The 21015-nt window shown below is 42.2% G+C and overlaps 4 protein-coding genes across 10 annotated transcripts; 2 read left to right on the top strand and 2 right to left on the bottom strand.

Moving 5' to 3' along the window:
* Positions 1 to 258: 258 nt before the first annotated feature.
* Positions 259 to 1357, top strand: LOC6582773 (histone chaperone asf1). Its single transcript, XM_002008428.4, has one exon. It carries the CDS (start codon positions 524 to 526, stop codon positions 1175 to 1177), a length of 654 nt encoding a protein of 217 aa, XP_002008464.1. The 5' UTR covers positions 259 to 523; the 3' UTR covers positions 1178 to 1357.
* Positions 1358 to 1555: 198 nt separating this feature from the next.
* On the top strand, positions 1556 to 5296 carry LOC6582772. Of its 2 annotated transcripts, XM_015162591.3 has the most exons (5): positions 1556 to 1916; positions 1984 to 3196; positions 3490 to 4170; positions 4235 to 4468; positions 4561 to 4689. In XM_015162591.3, the coding sequence occupies exons 1-5, from the start codon at positions 1834 to 1836 to the stop codon at positions 4591 to 4593; spliced, it is 2244 nt and encodes a 747-aa protein (XP_015018077.1). In that variant the 5' UTR covers positions 1556 to 1833; the 3' UTR covers positions 4594 to 4689. The 2 variants fall into 2 exon arrangements, with proteins under 2 accessions (XP_015018077.1, XP_002008463.2); XM_002008427.4 differs by having other exon boundaries at positions 1557 to 1916; positions 4235 to 5296.
* A 228-nt stretch (positions 5297 to 5524) lies between these two features.
* LOC6582770 (mitogen-activated protein kinase kinase kinase 13) lies at positions 5525 to 14187 on the bottom strand. 4 transcript variants are annotated; one of them, XM_002008425.3, is made up of 8 exons: positions 14042 to 14187; positions 12717 to 12940; positions 9477 to 9968; positions 9224 to 9415; positions 8508 to 9161; positions 8287 to 8446; positions 7269 to 8227; positions 5525 to 7189 (listed from the first exon to the last, which is right to left on the bottom strand). In XM_002008425.3, exons 2-8 carry the CDS (start codon positions 12872 to 12874, stop codon positions 6784 to 6786), a joined length of 3021 nt encoding a protein of 1006 aa, XP_002008461.2. In that variant the 5' UTR covers positions 12875 to 12940; positions 14042 to 14187; the 3' UTR covers positions 5525 to 6783. The 4 variants fall into 4 exon arrangements, with proteins under 4 accessions (XP_002008461.2, XP_015018076.1, XP_043865417.1 ...); XM_015162590.3 differs by lacking the exons at positions 12717 to 12940; positions 14042 to 14187 and adding an exon at positions 11321 to 12154; XM_044009482.1 differs by lacking the exons at positions 12717 to 12940; positions 14042 to 14187 and adding an exon at positions 10983 to 11017.
* Positions 14188 to 15783: 1596 nt separating this feature from the next.
* On the bottom strand, positions 15784 to 20500 carry LOC6582769 (E3 ubiquitin-protein ligase rnf146). Of its 3 annotated transcripts, XM_002008424.4 has the most exons (5): positions 20070 to 20497; positions 19812 to 19960; positions 19056 to 19209; positions 17996 to 18433; positions 15784 to 16578 (listed from the first exon to the last, which is right to left on the bottom strand). In XM_002008424.4, the coding sequence occupies exons 1-5, from the start codon at positions 20365 to 20367 to the stop codon at positions 16490 to 16492; spliced, it is 1128 nt and encodes a 375-aa protein (XP_002008460.2). In that variant the 5' UTR covers positions 20368 to 20497; the 3' UTR covers positions 15784 to 16489. The 3 variants fall into 3 exon arrangements, with proteins under 3 accessions (XP_002008460.2, XP_015018074.1, XP_015018075.1); XM_015162588.3 differs by having other exon boundaries at positions 16423 to 18433; positions 20070 to 20496; XM_015162589.3 differs by lacking the exon at positions 15784 to 16578 and having other exon boundaries at positions 18361 to 18963; positions 20070 to 20500.
* Positions 20501 to 21015: the final 515 nt, after the last annotated feature.

Below are 21015 nucleotides of genomic sequence, written 5' to 3'. Positions count from 1 at the left end.
AATTAGCCACACAAACGCCATAATATATATTGAGCTTTTTTTATATTTCGTGTTATTGCATAGCGAATAAGCATTTTGCTACTAATTGTTGTATTATTTATATTACTTAATTTGGCTACAAATATTATAGCCTTGATATATGAATCAGCTGCGTTGCTGATGGAGCTTAGTATTTTTAGCGTTACCAGATTAATAACGCGTTCCTTCAAGCAGACTGATCGTGTATTTACAGCTGGAATTGGCGGGAAAGCCTTCTATCAGCTGCTAACATTAGTCTTTCACTAAATTTATCTGCTGCAGTTTTTGCACCTTACCGCAAAACAAAATCAAGAAAATATTTTAAGAAATTCAAATTATTTGATTAGAATATATTAACCTACGCTAAACACAGTTTAATTCCTGATTCTTATATTTGTATTAAAATTTGTGCAATTTAAGCAGCACACGGGAAAAGAAAAAGCGCGCCGATTAGTCGTCTCATCTTTGTCCACAGAAGTCTTTGGCCCGTGCGCGTACAGTCAGCATGGCTAAGGTGCACATCACAAATGTTGTTGTGCTCGACAACCCGAGCAGCTTTTTCAACCCATTTCAATTCGAGCTGACATTCGAATGCATTGAAGAGCTCAAAGAGGATCTCGAATGGAAAATGATTTACGTCGGCTCCGCAGAATCTGAGGAGTATGATCAAGTGCTGGACACTATTTACGTTGGCCCGGTGCCCGAGGGTCGTCACATATTCGTCTTCCAGGCCGATCCGCCAGACGTTAGCAAAATTCCCGAACCAGATGCAGTTGGTGTCACAATTGTTCTGCTGACCTGCTCATATCGTGGGCAGGAATTCGTGCGTGTCGGATATTATGTGAACAACGACTATGCCGATCAAGAGATGCGCGAGAATCCACCACCGAAACCGCTCTTCGACAAGCTCACACGCAACATCTTGGCCAGCAAGCCGCGAGTCACACGCTTCAAAATCAACTGGGATGACGGTCACAGCAGCAGCAATGGCAACGGGCATGAGAATGGACACGAGGGGCACATGATGCACGACGACGGGCCGTCCACATCGGCGGCGCATCATGAAGCGGCCATGGATGACAACAGCCTGGCCATGCCGGTAGAAAATGGTGTTAAAGCGCTCAATGAGAACTCAAATTCGCTTGCCATGGAATGTTGAGGTACCAGCAATCACACATGCATACATACACACACACACACACCAACTCAAAAATATAAATACACTCACAGTGGCGCAGACTTATAAGCTCCCTCCCGCCCAACCAACCTACTGGTCCCATTAATTAAGTACTGTAATTTAAACCTTATCGCTGTTAAATAAATTTAAATTATCTCTTAATTTGCATGCATTTCTTTCATTCAATAATTGCTTTCGATATAAATTATCGATCAATTTAGAGGCGATAGTTGCATATTAAAATTAGTGCAAAAGCGATGTTATCGTAAATTAATCGAGCAGTCGATCAACATCCGTTAAGTTTGAGCTACATCAACTTAACGAATTGATTAGATTATGTTGGATTACTACTACAACTACATTTTTTGAGCAAGCCAGCCGCCAAATAATATAGTCGGGAGTTTAAATTATTGTCTGGGCGAGTCGAGGCTAAATTTCAAAAATTTAAAATTTTAATTTATTGTTTGAATTTGTGTTTAAACTCAAAAACGCAGGACTAAAAATTTATTTAAAAAATCCAAAATTTAATTATTTTCCGAATTGCAGTCTAATAACCAATCTTTGAAATTTTGACAAGCCAAAATTTAAAACAGGAAACCAGAACGAACAGAAAATTAAAAATTTGATTTGTTGCAAAAATGACATCTCTCAGAGATTGGAAAAATAGCCTCAGATGTAATGAGAAACTTTCACCGAAAAGCAAAAGTAGAACTGCTTTCAGGTATACAACAAATTGTAGTCTGAAAAAAATCTCGAAATAGCTCATAGTTTTATTTTATAATGTTCAGCTGTAGTGAAAAAAATTTGGACCTAAATTTCGCTAAACCGTCCGGTAGTCAACACGCTTACGATCGATTTGAAGTGAAAAGGAAAAGCAATACCATGCTGAGAATCAAGAATCGCAATGATGATATTGCGGCCGATGCGGTGGGTACGACAGCGACCGTTGCTTTATCCGGCTCCAATTCGCCAATCGCACGACCCTGTGATTGCCCGGAGGAGGAGTCGCATGAGTTGGCCATTCCTCACGATTATTCCACATACCTCAAGGCGTTCGCTTTGATATACGTGCTGCCCGAGGAGGAGTGGAAAGCCGAAAATATCGATAAGCTGCTAGTTGAGGGCGAGGAGCTGTTCCAGGCTAGTTCGGGAACGGAAGTTGCAGATGGCCTGCGCAAGGCGCTGTCCTCCATCTATACCAGTGTGGAGCAGCGCATCAAGCGCAGCTTCAAGCTGGAGGGACACAGTTTCACACTGGAGCTGAGGCCCAGCTATTTGGGCAATTCGAACAAGCCAGCCGATCTGCGTCCTCCGCACATTATGAAGCATCTACGAGAAGTGCTGCGCGCCTTCTTCCGAAGGGCTCACTATTGCTTGCTCCAGCATAAAGCGGGCCATCTCTTGATTTGGCGGCGACGCAATTTGTATTTTGTGATGGATGTGAAGGGTCGTCGACCCGATGACTTGGCCAGCGCTCGACCTCATGTTGCGATGCTGATTTGCCTACAGACCCTGGATAATGTCGTCCACTTGGCGAGCAATTTGAGTGGCGACAATCCAAACGATGCATTCAGCATCCGTGAGCTGGCCGTGGTGCGTCTGGTGACGCCAGATGGACGCACCTTTCTGCGGGATACCAATCAGCGGGCCCTCGAATATCATGTGATCAACAATAGCTATGCCTTTCTCAAGAGCAATCTGCATCTCTCTCTCAATCCGGAGGCGACGTTGCACAATGGTAGTAGTGTAATTGTGGGCGTGGCCAGCATAATAGCCGCCCAAATTGATCATCCGGCTTCGTGGAACACGTACACCTTCGACCGACTGATCTGCTATGGTGTTGAGCTCTGCCGCAGTTGCTGGTGCGCAAATGTGAGGAATCGCTTGCCAATTAACTTGGCCAAGTTTCCCACACAGTTGCGCCTTGGACAATTTGTTGCGGAGATTAAGCTCTTGCCGCAAATTGGTCGTGGAAGATGGCGTGTTGGTCTACCAACTCAGGTGGGTGTTTGGTGTCTTCAAGATGAGTGAGGGAGTGAGGGAGGCAGAGAGACGAAGCTGTCGCTCTTTTCTTTCTTTTTTCTTCTTATATCTGAAATCCTTTGTTGTATTTCTTACTCAAATTACCCATTTCTGTTCGTAGAGTTCCTTCCTTTCTTCAGCTTTCCCTTTATTCTGATGTATGAAAAGATCCTTTTTCGTCCTTCGGGTTTCGTCCTTCCTTGCATCAACTTAGCTTTACCAAAAGTCCAACTCTCATCTAACCCCACTTTTCTCATCCTTTCCCAAATTAGGGCAACGCTTTTGACTATGAGATACGCCGAGTCCTGAGAGACTATGGCAACGCCCTGTTCCAGATCAACAACCAGATCTACGCAATGTGGTGTAAGGACAATTTCTACTATTTACTGGATCCCTACAGGCATATTGTGGTCAGCCCACAAGCACAGAAAAATAGCATGAAATTGAAGAAGTTTGCGACGGTGCGAATGTTTCGTGATGTGTGTGGCATGCTCAATGTGTTCCATCAACTGCTGAAGGAGTCCAATCGCCATGCACCGTTCTACTTGCATGTCGTGCGCATCAAGAATATAGCAAAATGTCCGCATGGATATGCGCTGAAGCCGAGGGCCGAAGATGCGTATTGTGAGTTAAAGCCTATTAACGAGCCCATTGACTTTCCTCAACAGTTGGGGAAGTGCGCCCGCCAGCTGGCCGAGATTAGTGATTTCGAACCGGATATGATCAGCACCACAGAGGATGCAACCGAGTTGGAGACATTGAAGCTCGTCTCTGGGCCGGACCGTGCCATCGAGCCGGCGGAGGAGGTCGGCTTGGAAAAAGTACAGGTGGAGGTGGAGGTGGAGACTATAAAGCCAGTTCGATTCAGGCGAGACATAAACAATGAAAAAACCAATTTCGACAAGAAGAGAGGGGGAGTAGCAAATACGAAAGCAAATTTTCAGACACAGATGGTAAGTGGAACGAGCTAAGGACTTTATCGGCTCACATTACATCACATCCTTTAACTCCTGGCAGTCCAATAAGCCGAAAATGGCAATATTAGCGGCTGCAGCATCCCTCAAACCGCCTAAAGTTCCACCTAGCGCCAAGCCACCACGAAGTGAAGGCGGCTTAGAGCAACTCGTTGCGCCCGCTGCCCGGCAAATGGCGCCGAGAATGAAGCGCAAGGGTTTTCAAGCTGACACCGTATCGACACTGGCCAAGAAAGTGAAGTCCAGGGGTTCGCAGGAGCAGGAGCAGGAGCAGCAGGTAATGGCTGACAAATTTTCGAAACTCGATGCCAAAATGTGTGCCAAGTATTTGCCCATAAAACTGAGCAAACTCAAACGCTCCGATTGCAGCCAGTGCGACGAGTCGAAGTGCAAGGAAAGTGATAATAGTCATAGTCCCCTGCTGTTCGAGGGCACCAAGCCAAATAGCGAGGTATCTGGCCAGAGTGCAGCGGTCCAGTATCCTGTCTATACCAAATATCCTTTTAATTTGACTGTCGCTGGCTCCGAGAGCGGCACCGTTGAGAGCCTCAACCGTCTGCTGGACTCCGCCTTCAAGGTAACGAATCGAGTGCTGGCCATCACGCCGTGGGGCAACTATGTGGTCTTCAAGCATGCAACGAATCAGATGTTGGAGCAGTCGAGCATGTTTTATGTATTCGATGGCTGCACCTGCAACATCGATCGCTTCCGGCACTTGGATCTCAGCCATGGCACCGCCGGCCTCTTGGCCTTTCAAAGCCAATCCGAGGTGGTCTGCTATATGATTGATTCACGCGAAACGCGAGCCCTGAAATCGTTGCACGTCCAAATGGATCAGACCACTACACAAACTGAAACGTTTCCATGTCGAGGCACATAATACACTAGATGCATGAAAATTAATTTTAATTATGTTTTGGATGCTTTTAAAATGACCAAATTTCTCGTAAACACAATATCATATAGTAAATATTATTAAAATTTTAACATTCCTCTGAAGAACAAGCATTGGAAAGTCGTTTGGAAAATCCCTGTCTGGAGATAAGTAGGATCGTCTCTTAGTCAACAAAAATAAAATCTGCTAATTTTAACCAATATAAAAAAAAAAAAAAAAAAAAAAAATAAATAAATAAGTAAAAAAATGTATTCTGAGTATTCTGCCCGAAGGTAAGTTTCTAAATAGTTTAAAAAAATATATATAAATAAATAAAATAAAATATTAATAGCAAATGTATGCACAATAGAATAAATCTTTGGTAAAAACCCTTGCCCGAAAGTAAGTTCCTATATAGACTGCTAATTTATACACCATACCAAGTAAAAGAGTTTTCGCTTACTTTTTTCGGTTTTTGTTTTAATTAAGATTACAAACTAATTCGTATGAGTCGTTAAATTTAAACTTAATATGGAGTACATTTACATAATGTAGAGAATTTTTCATTTTTTTTTTCTTTTTTTTGCATGCGACTAAACATCCAACTAGTGTGTAAATATATGTATATGCGGTGTATATATTATTGTTGAGTGTATATAGAAATATTTTAAATTTGTAATTCGTTTTTGAAGTATATATTTCATGTATTTTTCTTGCAGCGTTATGTGCGCTTTTTGAGTGGTTTCAAATTAACTAGAGCGAACAATTTGTGGATTCCATAGCAAATGATTCAATAGATCTGGTTAAGTTTTTGTAAAGCGCACATATTTCACATCATACATTATTATTATTTATATATGTTTTTTTTTTCTTTTTTTTTTTTGTCGTTTCTCTCGAATATTTGCTTTAAGGCACTGAAGCATTGAATTTTGTGCATATCGAAAAAGTAATTAGGATTACCGGTATAGAGTTCCTTCAAATGATTCTGTTTGAAGTGATTCCAATGCGAGCTACAAAATTATATCATGCGCTTCTTTAAAAAACATTCTCATCGATTTCTTTGCAAATTTTGCATTATATAAAAAATATCCCTGACTATTTTGCGTTATATATATATATATTGTTTTTTTCCTATATAATGCCTGAGGCCAATCTATAACGGTTTTTTCTGGTTTGGTGTGATTTTGTTATTTTTTTCTTTTCTTTTTTCGTTTTTCTTTTATAGTTGGGAGCGTGTTGCGGTTAAGCTCTTAAGATTGAGAACTACTTAATGGCTAAACTAAATATACAATTACGGCAATTAGATATATATTACAAAGGCAGCTTACAGAATAAAACGAAATCATAAATCTTAAAGTGTGGAACTTAGGAAATTCAATCCAAAACATATAGAAAAATTTGCCCCTAACCCTTAAAAGCGAACACGGATATTGGAGGTTGATGTTACAAAAGGAAAGCGATCAACGCTCAAGGATCAACTAGTTTTCCATATCATATTAACTAAAGACACAATGCACACAGATATCGGACATAAAGATACATAAATATATATATATATACGTATGTATGTATGAATGTATGTATAACATATGACATATATAATACCATACAGTTTTGAGGTTTTTTTCATTTTTGTTTGTTTTTGAGTATATAAAGAGATAGTTGATTTCGGTTAATTGTTGTAGGAGCTTTTCTCACATAGGCTATGCATAACTAGGTTAAACCATATTCACGGCGCCATCAGCCTCAAATGTGGGTATGGATATAATATCGCTGCTGCGTATGGCGCCCATTTGTAACGCTGGAGTTGATGGCTTCTTCGGCCTTTTTGCGCCCTCCTCGACCTCCTCCTCGTCCTCCTCGCTGGAGTCACTTGAGTCTGGCTCGCTGGAACTATTGTTGATGTTCTGTTTCTGTTGTTTTTTCAGCTTTAGATCGACCGGTATATCCGTATTGCTTTCGAGCGTCGAGTGTTGGCTCGACGGCGAATGACTGTACTCGGAGGTGTTCTCCTCATCGGATACGATGACCACATTACGCTTGTGTATGGCAATCTTTTGTGATAGCGGCGCCTTATAGCTACGTCTCGGCCGCATGCCACGTCCGATGGGCAGGCGTCCAATGCTATAAGGAATAGAGAGAGATAGAGAGAGGGAGTTAGATATGCTAAATATACGGTTTACGAATAGCCAAATAGACTCACCTTCTTCTGCGCAACGCGTAATTATAGTCGGTATCCTCACCCTCCTCATCCGACCAGCTGTCCTCGCCTAGAGGCTCCTGAGACGATTCACCATTAGCATTGCTGTGCATCGCTGTTGTATTCTCTGGCAACTGCTGCTGCTGCTGTTGTTGTTGTTGTTGTTGCTGTTGCCTTGCCTGTCTCCTGCTCTGTGTGCTGCTGCAGCGACTCAGACAGGGACTGCTGGTTGCCCCCACATCTCGCGGCTCCGGCGCCGTTGTCGTGTGTACGCTGCCACCGCTGCCGCCGTTGCCATTCTCTGTGGAATTCGACTGGATGGACAGACGGTTCTCGTTAATGAACTCGCTGACTTTGCGGCCCAGACGCTCAAGATTCTCATTATCGCTGTAGCATTCAGAAATGTCCAGACGCTCGTTGCTGTTCATCACGTCGTCAATGAGCTGATCGGGACTGGAGCATGCATCCTGATAGGTCAGCTCGCTGTTGCTCAGCGAGTTACCATTGGATGGACTGGCAGCATTCGCTGGTGAGCTATCGGTGCCTGCTGGTAGGCTGCTACCGAGCACCTTGGCCTGCGCCATGGCCGTGGCCAGCTGTTGGATGCGTTGAAGCTGCAACGGCAGCTGGCGATGATTGGGTGGCGGCTGGGGCACTTCAGCTGGCTGCTCAACGCACGGACTAATGTCCGTCTCGCTGACATCCATGGCATCCGTTTGAGTTTGCCGCTCGACCAGCTGAACCTTGCGGTTTTCCGGCTCGCTTTGATAGCGACGATCGCGCGTCGGACTGTATTTGGGCGGCGCGGCAAAGGACCCCGAGCCATTGCGTCGATGACGCCAAGTCTTCTTGTTTTTGTTGGACATATTGGGGCCGACAAGGATGCTGGTGCCGACAGCACAATAGGATTTCGGCTGGCTATTGCCATCCAGTTGCGCATAGAGCACACATTTCACGGGACTCTGAGGAATGGAAGAGACGAATAAGGAATAAGGAAAATCAATATGCTATAAAGACTTACCTCTGGCGTGGTCTCGGGATCAGGCGTTGAGGATTGCTGTTGTTGAATTGGTTGTGCCGGTGGCGCATTCAGTCGTCGTCGATAATGTTGCATTTTCCTGAGAGTGTTGCCCAAACGTCGCGTGGGCTTATAGCCTGAGCCGGGCAGCTTACGTTCCCGCCTATAAAATTGAGTGATTATTAATTGGAAATTCGCGTTGGATGGGCAACTCATGCACTTACTCGGCAATCTCTTTCTCTTTCTCCTGCAGCTGTGTCATGCACTCGCTCAGCTCGAAGAACAACTGATTTGTCTTTTGCAGCTTGTCCTCGTAGACCATGCGTATGTCCTGCGCATGTCGCCATTCGGCGGTGCGTCGCTTGATCAGATCCTGCTCATACTTGTGTATGCTAGTGCCGTTCTGAGTGATCTCCTTGAGATGGGAGCGCACCTCCTCCTTCCACGACTTTTGCGTCTCGAAATATTGCTTTTCACTTTTGCGCAACAGCTCCGGTCCGGCTATGTCCAGATGGCTGAGTATTTGCCGGAATGAGGGGCGATTGCGCGGCTTGCTCTTCCAGCAGAGCTTGACGAGCAGCTTGAAGCCCTCGGGACAGGTGCTGGGCACCAGCAGCTTCAGCGAATTGTTGCCCACGCCCCAAATAATGGCCGATGAGTCGACATCCTTGTACGGTATTTCACAGGTGAGCATTTCCCAGAGCACGACACCGTACGACCAAATATCGACCTTCTCAGAGCAGGGCTCATTTCGAATAACCTCGGGCGCCATCCAGGCAACGGTGCCCGCGAAGCTCATCTTCGTGCTAATCTCATTCCACTCGCGACTGGTGCCAAAGTCGCTGATCTTCACCACTTCATTTGTACTAATCAGTATGCTGAAAGGATTAAAGAGCCATAAAGGGTTTTCAAGAGACTCCCTTCCCTCCTTGCAACTCACTTGGGACTCTTTAGATCTCTGTGTATGATCTTATGTGAGTGCAAATATTGCATGCCCAACGCAATTTGTTTGGACCAAGAGACCAAACGGGACGGCAACATGACCTGCTCCTCCTTCAATATGTCCTGCAGCGGGCCATACGGACAATACTCCATGATGATGCAAAAGACAGGGGACTGCGTTGAAACGCCTCTGTGGAAGGAAAAGTTATGTTAATCAGATCATGAATGGATAATTTTGTGATGCTACTCACTTGAATTTGATAATGTTCTCATGATCCAGCTTGCGCAAGTGCTTGATGTCTGTCTCCTTCAGCTCCTTTACCTTCTTGACAGCCACAATTTCATTGTTCAGCTTGCCGCTGAAGACGGCACCCTGCGCACCACTGCCCAACCAGTCCAGATCCGTGATGGACTCAAAGGGTATTTCCCAGTTTTCGCTGCGCTGGTTCTTCACCTCGATGACGCCCGCCTTGCCAATGAAGGACAACACGGGCTTCATGCAACCCAGCAAGCCGTACATCCAGCTAATCGGTTTATCCGGATGACCGAAAGCGCTGGCCAATCCACCACCTCCCGCATGTGGTGGCCAGCGTTGCTGGCACGTGTTCTCGGCACTGCTGTCCGTAATCTCCGCATAGTTGTTGTGATGCTGCGGCGCAGCTGAATCGATGTCCGCCGACTTGAAGGGCAGATCTGTGGCAGCAAGTCCTAGGTGTCCAAATTCATCCTGCAGGCAGACCACACTAATAATGAGAGCAGAGAAGAGAATGATTATTAGAAGATGTCTTTTTAATACATATGTATTTGTTTTCTTGTGATAAGGATTTTCTTAATAATTTAAGACTCTGTGGATGGAACCTATGAATCCTGTCTAATTTCTTAATTAATTAATTAATTTCATAAATATATTTTGATTTGATGCTAAATAAATTTGTGTAAATCTATTATTAAAAACTTTAAACCATAAACTGATTATCAATTGAAATTCAGTAGCAGAAATAATCGTTTATCGATAAAAATAAACGCTTATTTTAGTAAGCTTCGATTCGCAATTAAAGGTACCAAATTTATCACAATAAATCAAGTTCATACAAGTTAATGTGAATATTTCAGGTATTCTTGTTTTTATACTTCTAATGACAGTGATAAAGATATGTATAGAAGAATGATCGCCCCTCTACCGATTCCCCACAATTTGTGTTAAAGCAAAATCTATCAGCACACACACATAGACACACATTCTTACACACACACTTTTCAATGCATATGTGTTTCCTGCCGAGGTTGTGCGTGTATTTTTGTTTTTTTGCAACCGATAAGATAAACAAAAACACCATTCACAAAGTGTGAGCGAAAGAGAAAGAGCACGCATAATATTGCGGCAGCAGTCGCTGCCACAGCATTTTTTATTCAGGTGAAAAACATTTATCACAACAATAACAATCAACACGGGGTAAAAACTCTGATGAGGCTGTCAAACTGAAGCGACGTGCGCGAGCACGCAAAATCACCTGTTGCTCGTCTCACACTCGCATTCACTCCCATACATACACCCTCCCATATAGATTGGACACTTACACAGACGCAAATCATCTACCGTACTTTTGCAGATTTTATTCCCAGCGTGTGTGTGTATAGACATCCCGCTCGCACCTCTGATGCCTGTGCGGGGAGAAATGCGTTCTTTCGTTCCCATGTCGACCCGTCGACGCTGCCGTCGCTAGCACCGAAACTAATGTCAAAAACCTTTTAATTACTTATGAATTTTCGAACGCATTCCTAAATCGCTGCAGCAGCACGTTTTGACCTTTTCTTGTTGATGTAGCGGGTGACGCGTAGTTCATAGAACGCGGAAACCTGGCTAGTTTGGACTTATTACTTTCTTTCTGCAGAGCACAGCAAGTGCAACGAATAACGGTAGTTTGCTGGCGTGAGTCAACTTTATGGGTCTCCCACAATTTTTGTAGTGTTGGCAAAAAAAAAAAAAAAAGAATTGTGGCAAACAGACGTCACTAACGTCTATGGATATATGCATGTAGAATATAAGGGAAATGTGATCGCTAATCTTTATCCATTTTATCTGTCCTTTGTTTACCTTTTCTCCTTTGTTATTATTTTGTCCGGTGGATCGGTACGTCCGAAAATTGGTATGTAATAAACCATAGTGTTGTTTTTTCTTCGCTTCTTTCGCGCTTATTTTCACGGTTAATTGTGTTTGTTTTTGCAATTAGTTTTGTGTGCCTTTTGCTAGTGTTGTTGTGCGCAAAACTCATTCATTAATTTGACATCGCGGTGCTGCATTAATGCAAATTTTTACACTCGCTCTTTTTTTAGCGGTCGCCGCCAGACGTTTTTTACGCACTGTTTAAACCCGAGTGACAATAATAACAATAGCAACAACAACAAGTTTTGATTAAAAACGTTCGTTCGTTCGGTTCGTGCCAAGCACGGCCAGCCACCAAAAACCAAAGCACTAAACACCAACAACAACAAATACGTTTTTTTTAAACGTTTTTGTCGTCTGAAAAAAAAATGACGTCAAGGTAAGTGTTAAATGGTGTTGGTGTTATTTTTTGTTGTTATTGTAATTGTTGTTGTTATTGTAGCTGCTGCAGCTGTAGCGTTAATTACAAGACCAAGAATTGGCTGCGTAACACTTTCGTTTCGTTTGTAACAGTTAATTTCATGAATTTTTGCACAAAATGTACAAAAACTGCGACAGCGCTTCACACACACATACACACGCACACGTTAGCAACTGATTTGGCGATAAGCAAAGCTATTGTTATTGCTGTCTGCGTCTGCACACACAGAGAGACACACGGACACAAAGTGCAGAGACGTTAAGGCAGGCTCACGAGTTTGATTGACACGCTCGCAGTTTTGCTGCGACAACCAGCTGAAACGATTGATTTTCGCGTACTAAATTGCTAGCGTGAGCGCTGGAGCATGGCGACCAAACGAGCCGCTCGCATCACACATTATCAGCACAGCTTTAGTGCTCTCTTTCTCTCTCGCTGTCTGCCTTACAACGTTCATTGTTATCAAGTGTTGTTGTTGTTAGAGAAGTGCTTGCATTGGACAGCATGCGGCGGAGCTTTGAAACCAGTTTTCGACGCAGGTGTGTGAGCGTACAAGTGCGTGTGCATGGGAGCGAGTTGCTGCTGCTGCCGCATACATGAGTACATGTGTCTCTATGTGTGCGTATGTATGTAGAGCAAGTAACAAGGAAGCTTCTAATCGGACTGTTAAGGCTTTTGACTATTTGCTTTTGTTTATAATTTCGCAACGACATTCGCACGTGTTTTATTTATATCAATATATTATGCGAATACTGGTATATATGTATATTATTATTATTATTATTAATTAAGGAAACTCTATATTGAGAAGTGTAACTTCTAGCCAAGTATCCGTTGCGAACATGACCTTGACCAATAACAATTTTTGGTAATTTTCAAGTTGATAATTTGGCATGCTTGATAACTTACCTTCTGCGCAAATTATTATCGGTTTGATCCAGCGATAGATTTGGACTGCTTCCATGATGTCTACGCCTGGTGTAGTACAGTTGTTGTTTCTGGTGCTGGTGTTGCCTGGTGGCCAAATCATCACGACTTTTGCTTAAACTGTCGCTAAATGGCTGCATTGTCCGTTAGTTTTTGTTATGAATAAAAGTTCTTAGTGCCCTACGACATGCTGCTTGTTAGGTATGCTGTGAAGGATAATGAAACACAAATTCAAAACTTAAGTATATTATAGCAAGGACACACACACATAAGCACACTTGTAAGCATTTTTATCAATGAACCAACGTGAAATCGATAATTTAACTGGACGACGTCAAACGCCCACTCGCAGGATGCGCGAATACATACGACATGTACATGTACATGTCTATGTATGCGTGTGAATTTCTTGTATGCGAGGGGAAGATTCGGGCACGCTCAGTAGCATTGGCGTCAGCCCCCTCCACGTTACGCTTAGCAGTTAAATCAAAAAGCGAAAAGCGCAAAACGGCAAGACAAAAAAATTACAACAGACGTTGGCGACGACGTCGACGACCGACCCACGCAAGACGTCAACATTTGCCGACCGTAAGACAGAGAGAGAGGAGAGAGAACGCACGCGAAAGGCCGAGGGCCGACAGGCGAGGATAAAGCTTTAAGCTACTGCGGAAGCGGGTTATAAAACATAAGAAGAAGACGCAGCGGCAGCCTATCAAACAAATTTCAAGTGCACTACACACAAAAACACACAAACACTTATCACAGAATTAGACGCACATACATATAAAATGCATTTTGCATTGAAACACATAATTATTTAACAGCTATGCTCATTTCCCTTTCAAAAGTAGCGCTGCTGTTTTGTATGCCTTTAAATGGCAAATTGCACATAAGAAGAAACATACATATACACGAGCGCGCGCGTATATGAATATACATACATATGTATATGTATTTGCGTTTCCACTTCTTTTTCGCCTTTTGCTTTTTGGTTTTACATTTTTTTTTTTTTTTTGGTGCCGTGCTTTTAACTTGTCTAGAACATAACAACAATAAGCAACTACAACGAAATTTTGCCACACACACGAACGCAACGAAACGCACACACACACACGCACGGTCTCTCACAGTCAATTGGAAACCTTACAGCGCAGCTTATACTTTTGTGCTGTTGCTGCTGCTTCTTCTTCGTTCGCTGCTTCGGTTAAAGAAAATCAATAAATTTTTATTTGCACTTTCCACTGCAGTTTTGCACAATTTTTAATGACATTTTGCTCATGCATATGATATAATATGCCTTCACTTACATTTTTTGGTTATTTTGTCACAATTTTTAATAAATGTAAGTAAAAACTTTACAAATACAAAGACTGGTTGGCCTTTGGTTGCGCTTTAGATAACGTTCCGACCAACCAACCGTCCGCACCAAAGGTAGATACAAATCAACTAACACACAAAAAAAAAGTGGCGCACGCTCAGCCTGCCTGGCCGAGAGCAAGCTGAAATTGGTATGTACCAACAGCGGACAAGCTGCTTTGAGCGGGCCAATTTCCTCCCTCAAAACCAGTTTGGAGCGCAGGTTGAACTGCGCATGTGCCTAACTGAGCGTGTATATGTGTGTATATGAGAGAGGGAGTCAGAGAGAGAGCGCACAACTGATAAATTGAGAGCCATGGGCAGTGAGCGTTGGCAAAGTCAGCAACCACTAACAGTTGCAAGCCGAACTTGTTGTTGTCGCTTTTTCCGAAGTGTGTACGATCATGTACCACTGTTAACGCTCTGTTAATAATCGTTACAAAAGCTGGTATATATCACGTTACTTTAAGTCGTTAGCTTTATTAATCCTTGAAGCAAATCAACTTTTTTAATGTAATTCAAAATTAAAATGAACTTGGAATATAGGAGTGTAGCACTATAAGATGTACATACATAAATTATTTTATAAATATTTATCTGTATATTATTTATTTATGATGATAAAATTATAAGATAGACATTAAATGATTATTTATTTTTTCATAAAATTAGCTAATCTTGTTCCGATTTTAATAATGTACATGTAGTCATCTATGCTATATTTAAATATCACGTTTTTAATGGCACTTCCACTGCACATTGTCAGATTAGAATCAGCTGCATTTTTATACGACTTGTATGTCTGGCTGATAAGAGGCGGCAACAAGTTGTTATACAAGCGTTGACGTTTAGCTATCAATTGACATTTGCAGAACAGGTAGAAACCCTAAAAAAAAAGAAAACAAGTGCAGCAGGTAGCATAATTTCTATGTAAACAACGATGACTCATTCGGGCAGACTCGCTCCCAGAGAACTCTCCAAAACCCGATTTCAAATATATTTATGTGACAGCTACGATCGCTGCTTCCCTTGCTGCATCTCTTTTCCTCTCGCGCGTCACATTGTTAGACCTGTGTTGCCCCCTTTTTTAAGCCTGTTTGTTCACTAACAACAACAACAAGATTCTCAGGAGGTCCAGTAAATTAATATGCTGCATGCGTGCGTTTTCTTGTGGTCCATTGCGCATGACTCAATAGCCAAGCATTTGCAGACGGACAGGGTCCGATGCCAAAACAAAGAAACCCATAAAAAACAAGGATTTCATTTGAAGTCGAGTACAGGTAGGCAAAGGTAACAAATAGTTTCTTAAAGCGAGGGTTGCTTGTTGATAATGATCAAAACTTGTTGATGGCGTAGTTGATAAATATTGTGTCAAGATATATATTTACACGGCTTTTATCTATTTGTTCAGTTAAGATAGTAGTTTCTATGAGAATCAGGCAGGGAACTGAGCACTTTAAGTGGCAGAGTCAATAATATTTTCTTATTGAAAGTAAATGAATAATATATTTATATACATATGTACTTACTCGAAGTAGACATTCCCATAGCTATTTGAATTAAATTTGAAAATAGATTTCTTCAATAGCAAAACTATTTCATAATATAAATTATAATTTCCATAACTCATTCTATTTATTTTCCATATAGACGTATATTAGTTGTTTCTTAGAAAATCAAACACCTCCGCCTGTTTTTGCTTTGAGAATGTTTATTTGCAACTTAATTACAATAAAGATTAAGTAGTCTTAAATATAATAAATCAACATGGCTTACACACGAAATGTTCTGCTTTATCAACGTCGTCTAGGTATAACTCTACGTAAATATCTAAAAATATGCCTCGGAGCATGGAGCATCATGCATTTTTATTCCTGTTTACATATCAATTTAAATTGCGAATGTTTAAACTTAAGTGAACTGTTGTGACATGCTGTTAATATAACATAACATTAACAGTGTGCTGTTAGCAAAGTTTTCATTGGCTTAACAGAGAGCTTTGCGCTTGGCACAGTTTGGTTTTACATTGATTGTTGTTTAGAGTCTGTTGAAGCCAAAAATGATTGAAAGATTTCGATAAGTACAGGATCTAACTGTCACCATTAAGGAAGATTTCAATGGATAGTCTTGCTTCTTACATATATAAAGTTAACAGAGCCAGAGGAACAAAGGACAGAAGTGAAATGAAAGACAGAGAGAGAAAGAGATCAACATTTTGGCATTCATAATGAAGCTTAGCTTAATTAACTTTATTTTATATTCAATAGAAATGGAAATTGATGATCAGAAAGCTTTTCAGCAAATGTGGTAAATGAGTTAACATGCAATTGCATTCTGTTTTTGGATATTTGTTGTATATATTACCGGAATAGGGGTTGGGGGAGCTCTGGCGCATGTACTCAGTAGAGCTTTAGGAATAACGTTGACATAAGTATAGCTACGAATAGGCATTTCACAGTTAGATGTGATGGCGGGGTACAAATCGAATCTATAAAACAGTAGTCACAAAATATACATACATATATATTAATATAGGCAATATACACATATGTATATATACATACATATATATAATTAAATGCATTTCGATTAGGCACAATTGAGCTAATGATTTTAAGTTAAGGTTAAATGAAATAAATAACAATTCTCCATTGATTGACCTGTCGAGAAACTCAATTGCTAACCCAACGAAATGCTCTCTCTAATATATAACTTATTTTATAATAATTATAATTAAAATTTTCACAGAAATTGTTTGTTTAACGCACTTAACGGCGACTTATGATATAATACGAGTACAGGGTGTCTCATGTCGGGGGATTAGATGTAAGCCGAATTGCATCCCATCGAAAACCCAATCGAATTTATATGTATTGTCCATCTCACACTACGCATTCTTGGTGGTTGCTTAATTGGCTCGGGATATTTTCAATATTTTGGTATAGTTGCGCATATATATAGTATATAATAGCAGAAGGAAGGGAAAATTCCTCAATGAGATTTTAATTTGTTTTACCTTTAGCGACTATCAAGAAAAACCTGCCTAAGGTTCAATATTTTAGGTTTTACTAACAGAAACGTATTTCTGATTATCTCTAAATGAGAAGCTGTTCTCTTTGAGCTTTTCTCTTCATACTCCTTAGGGACCATTTGATATTACTGCTTTCCAGATCACATCTAGCTCAGTTTAGTATGGTATATACATAGTTAATAGTTGCTCAGGTTCAGATTGATAAGGAATTTGTATATGCACTAAGTGTATGTATGTATGTTTGTTACCCTGTAGGCTGTCTCTCTCATCTGTAGCATCACTTTCGGTTTTGTTTGTTTTATAGATTTAGATTCTCAGGTACGCGCCTCATTTCTCTAGTTAACATTCTGAAATGTTGACATTTCTAAAGGAACATCGTTCGCGTTTCGAGCTTTAAGCATTTTCTTTTTCTTCTCTTTTGTGAAATTGTGAATCGGAAATTAGAAACCCAATGGCCCATTGTGTTCATCGTGTGGTTCGCTCGCCTCGATCGCCTCAGCTGCATCGCTTCCATTGCTCTCAGTACCCCCATTTTCGATATCATTAACGTCTTCATCATCATCGTCATCGTCGTCGTCCTCGTCACTGGAATCGGCAAAGTTGCGCAGCGTGAGCGCCTGGAAGTCGTTCAAGGCCTGCTCGAAGAGATCTATGGTATGTTGATTGGTCTCGATCACCTGTTGCGTGGTGTCCAGCAGATCCTCTGTGGCGCTGCGCATGAGATCCTGTATGGAATTCGAGTGCGAGGAGGCAAGCGAACGCGTGGCAGCAACACCCAAGCCCAGACCCAGACCCACACCCGCACCTGACTGCTGCTCATCACCTGTTGCACCTGCTGTGTTGGCTGTGTGTGGATTGGAGTAGATTTGCTCACCGCTTAGGTCGTTGACGCTGTCGCTGATGTTGCTGGCGGCCAGGCCGCGCGTCAGCTCATCCGCCGCCGCCAGTGTGGAGCCAATGATGTCGCTGGCAATGCGAATGGCCGCATCCCGTGCGGCAATGGTCGATATAAATGTCGGTGGGCCGCCGGAGGCGGCAGCCGTTGGTGTCGGATTGCTCGGACGACTGAACACCGTGTCGCTGGTCACCTGATTGCCCTCGATGCGTAGTCCTGCCACGCCCTTCTTGGGTATGGTGGCCAGATCGCGTTTGACGCGACGACAGCGCGTCGGCTCGTTCTGACGCTGCTGCACCAGCTGCTCCAGATCCACTATGTAGACATAGCCGGCGACGAGTATGGTGCAGGACTTGTCGCCCTTCTTGAAGGCCTCCTCAATGTCCTGGCTGGTGCGATCGTCGTATTGCCACCAACCTGTACAGTAGTAAGTAGTTTAAAGGGTTTTCACTATTGCTTTTTCGCCTCATGGCTGGATCACATGTTGTGTATGGGCTCTTTGATAACGGATTAATAGGATTAGTAGGATTATGAGGATGTGGGGATTAGGTATTAAGTAGCATTGTGTTTCAATCCGGCGACGCCTTTGACACCTGGCGCCGGCTCCGATCTCTTGCGTCGTATTATATTTCGCTTTCTGGACGGCTGCGAGCGCAACGATTGCGTCATATCGATCAGATCAATGATATACAATTGGCCGCAGATGAGCTGCTGACAGCGACTTGGGTCCTCGGGACGACCGTCCGAGCTGCTGTCCGAAGAGATTTCCTCGCAATCATCATAATCAATAGTCGCAAACATCTCCCTCCAGTTGCCTTCTAAATTCACACTTTCCTGTCGATTCACTGGTTTGCCTTCTTTTGCTCTTTTGGCTTTGTATGCGAGGAAGGATTGGTAGGACGTCTCAAGCTCTCCGTTGGTGCGCACATCATACGCCCACCAGCCGCCTAGGGTTTGTGTTCGGTTTATGCTCATGGACATGGATGTTGTGGTTGTGGACTAAAAGACACCGCCACCAAAAATGGAGGAAGCCACTTACCATTCCGTCCCTCGTAGTACCACTGATAGCCATCCTCGGTGGCACGCGTGGCACAGATGTCATCGATGCCGTTCACCAGCTGCGGATGGTCCAGAAACTCGGCTGGAATCTCACGACGACACATGGCACAGCGGCGATTCTTATAGGCAACGCCCTGAAAGCAGAGGGAAGCTTAATAAGTTTTGATTGATCAAGAGTTTTACTTGATTATATGAATAATGGAATTGGCAGAAAACAAAATTAAAAATTGTCTAGTATATAAAAAATAGATAGAGTTTAGTATGCAGCCTAGAAAAAAGATTATACTTATAGATTCTAACCTACATACACATATAAACATATCAAATTTACATTGGCTATTTCTCATGAATTTCATTCATGTTATTTACCTTGAATTAAATATAATTAATTAGTTATTTTACATATTGTTTTACAAACATTAAATGCTGACAGGGCCATCTTTAAATTAATTCGATATTGCTATGCGGAAGGTAATTGAATTGAATTTGAATTATCCAAGCTAGCGCAAGCGCTGCCAAGCAGCGGGCACACATAAGGGTTAATGGCAGCGGCGCAGCCTTGAACTTCCCTCGTGCGTGCGTGCGTGCGAAGCGTTGGGCGCACGCGTTTCGGTCGTGTTGACCAAAAATATCAAAATATCAAAACGGAACGCGACATGAATGAGTAAATGTTTCCGGCTAAGCAGCAGAGGAGGGAGAATCGGGAAGGGGAAGTTGTTTTGGGTGCGACACCTACCTTAACGCACAAGAAGCAGAAGATGTGACCGCAGGGCAGGCGGGCGGGATGAATGCACGTTTGTAGGCATATGGGGCACTCCAGGGTGGCGGTGGGATTGGATGCGTCAGCGCCAGGCGTCGCATTCGACGCAACGGCAACAGCAGCGTCTGAAAGCAAAGAGTATTTATTGCGACACGAACAGACATGCACCGACATGTAATGTTATTGTTTTTGTTTGTATTCGTATTTTTTTTTTTGTATTTTTTCTTTTTGTACCTGTTTCTATGTTGGCAGTTTTGAGAGCTTCGGCTGCTGCAGGCGTTGATGGTGCAGCGGCAGCAGCAGTTGCAGTAGCTGAAACAGCAGCAGCAGCAGCTGCTGCTGCCGAGGTGGATGGTGAGACACAGAGATCGATGGTTGGCATTGCAGGATGCACAATGCCCACAAATTGCATATCGTCGTCGTCGTCGTCGCTGTCGTCCAGATTTATGATGCCTTGGTTGGCATTGGTTGCGCTCTGTTCTGTATTATTGCTGGCGCCGTCGTCAGTGCTGGTTGCAAGTCGTTTCGACATTTTATTGCTTAATGATTTGCACACACAGAGACTGGAACCAAGCGTTTGCACAACGCGACGAAAATATAATTTGTTTCTTTCTTGTTGCTCTCGTTCTTCTTCTTCGACACGAAACACATACACAACTGTGGGCACCTTACAAAAAATGAGTTTAACATTTGCTGTAATGTTATTAACAGCGTGCAATAACAGAGAACAGCTGTTGTACATCGATTATTTCGATAAATATATTTTGAATTCAAGCTCGTTGCTTAACCAGTTTGAATTTTCAAATAGGATACAACAGCTTTAGGCGTTTTGTGTCTCGAGGTACTGTTGTATTGATATTTCAATGGTTTTCGCAATATTTAAAAATAATTAATTAATTTGTATTGCATATAAATTATTATATTATATATTATTTATTTATTTATATACATATATTATATTATATATATATATGTGTATATTTATTTATTGGGAGCAAAACAATTTTTGATTAATGCGGCTTGGCTGTTAACAATAATCATAGTGTAAAATAAATTCATTTATGAGCAATACAAAATTGACGAATATTTTGAACATTGCGCGAGCTTGAAATTTACAGTTTTTTACAGTTTGATATAATTTAAATTTTTTTAGCTTGAATTTTACACAATTTGACTGCAG

This window comes from Drosophila mojavensis, unplaced genomic scaffold (genome assembly GCF_018153725.1).
Source record: "Drosophila mojavensis isolate 15081-1352.22 unplaced genomic scaffold, ASM1815372v1 contig_74, whole genome shotgun sequence".
Lineage (NCBI taxonomy): Eukaryota > Metazoa > Arthropoda > Insecta > Diptera > Drosophilidae > Drosophila > Drosophila mojavensis.
The sequence above is the reverse complement of the archived record's forward strand: the minus strand, read 5'-3'. Positions and strand labels throughout refer to the sequence as shown.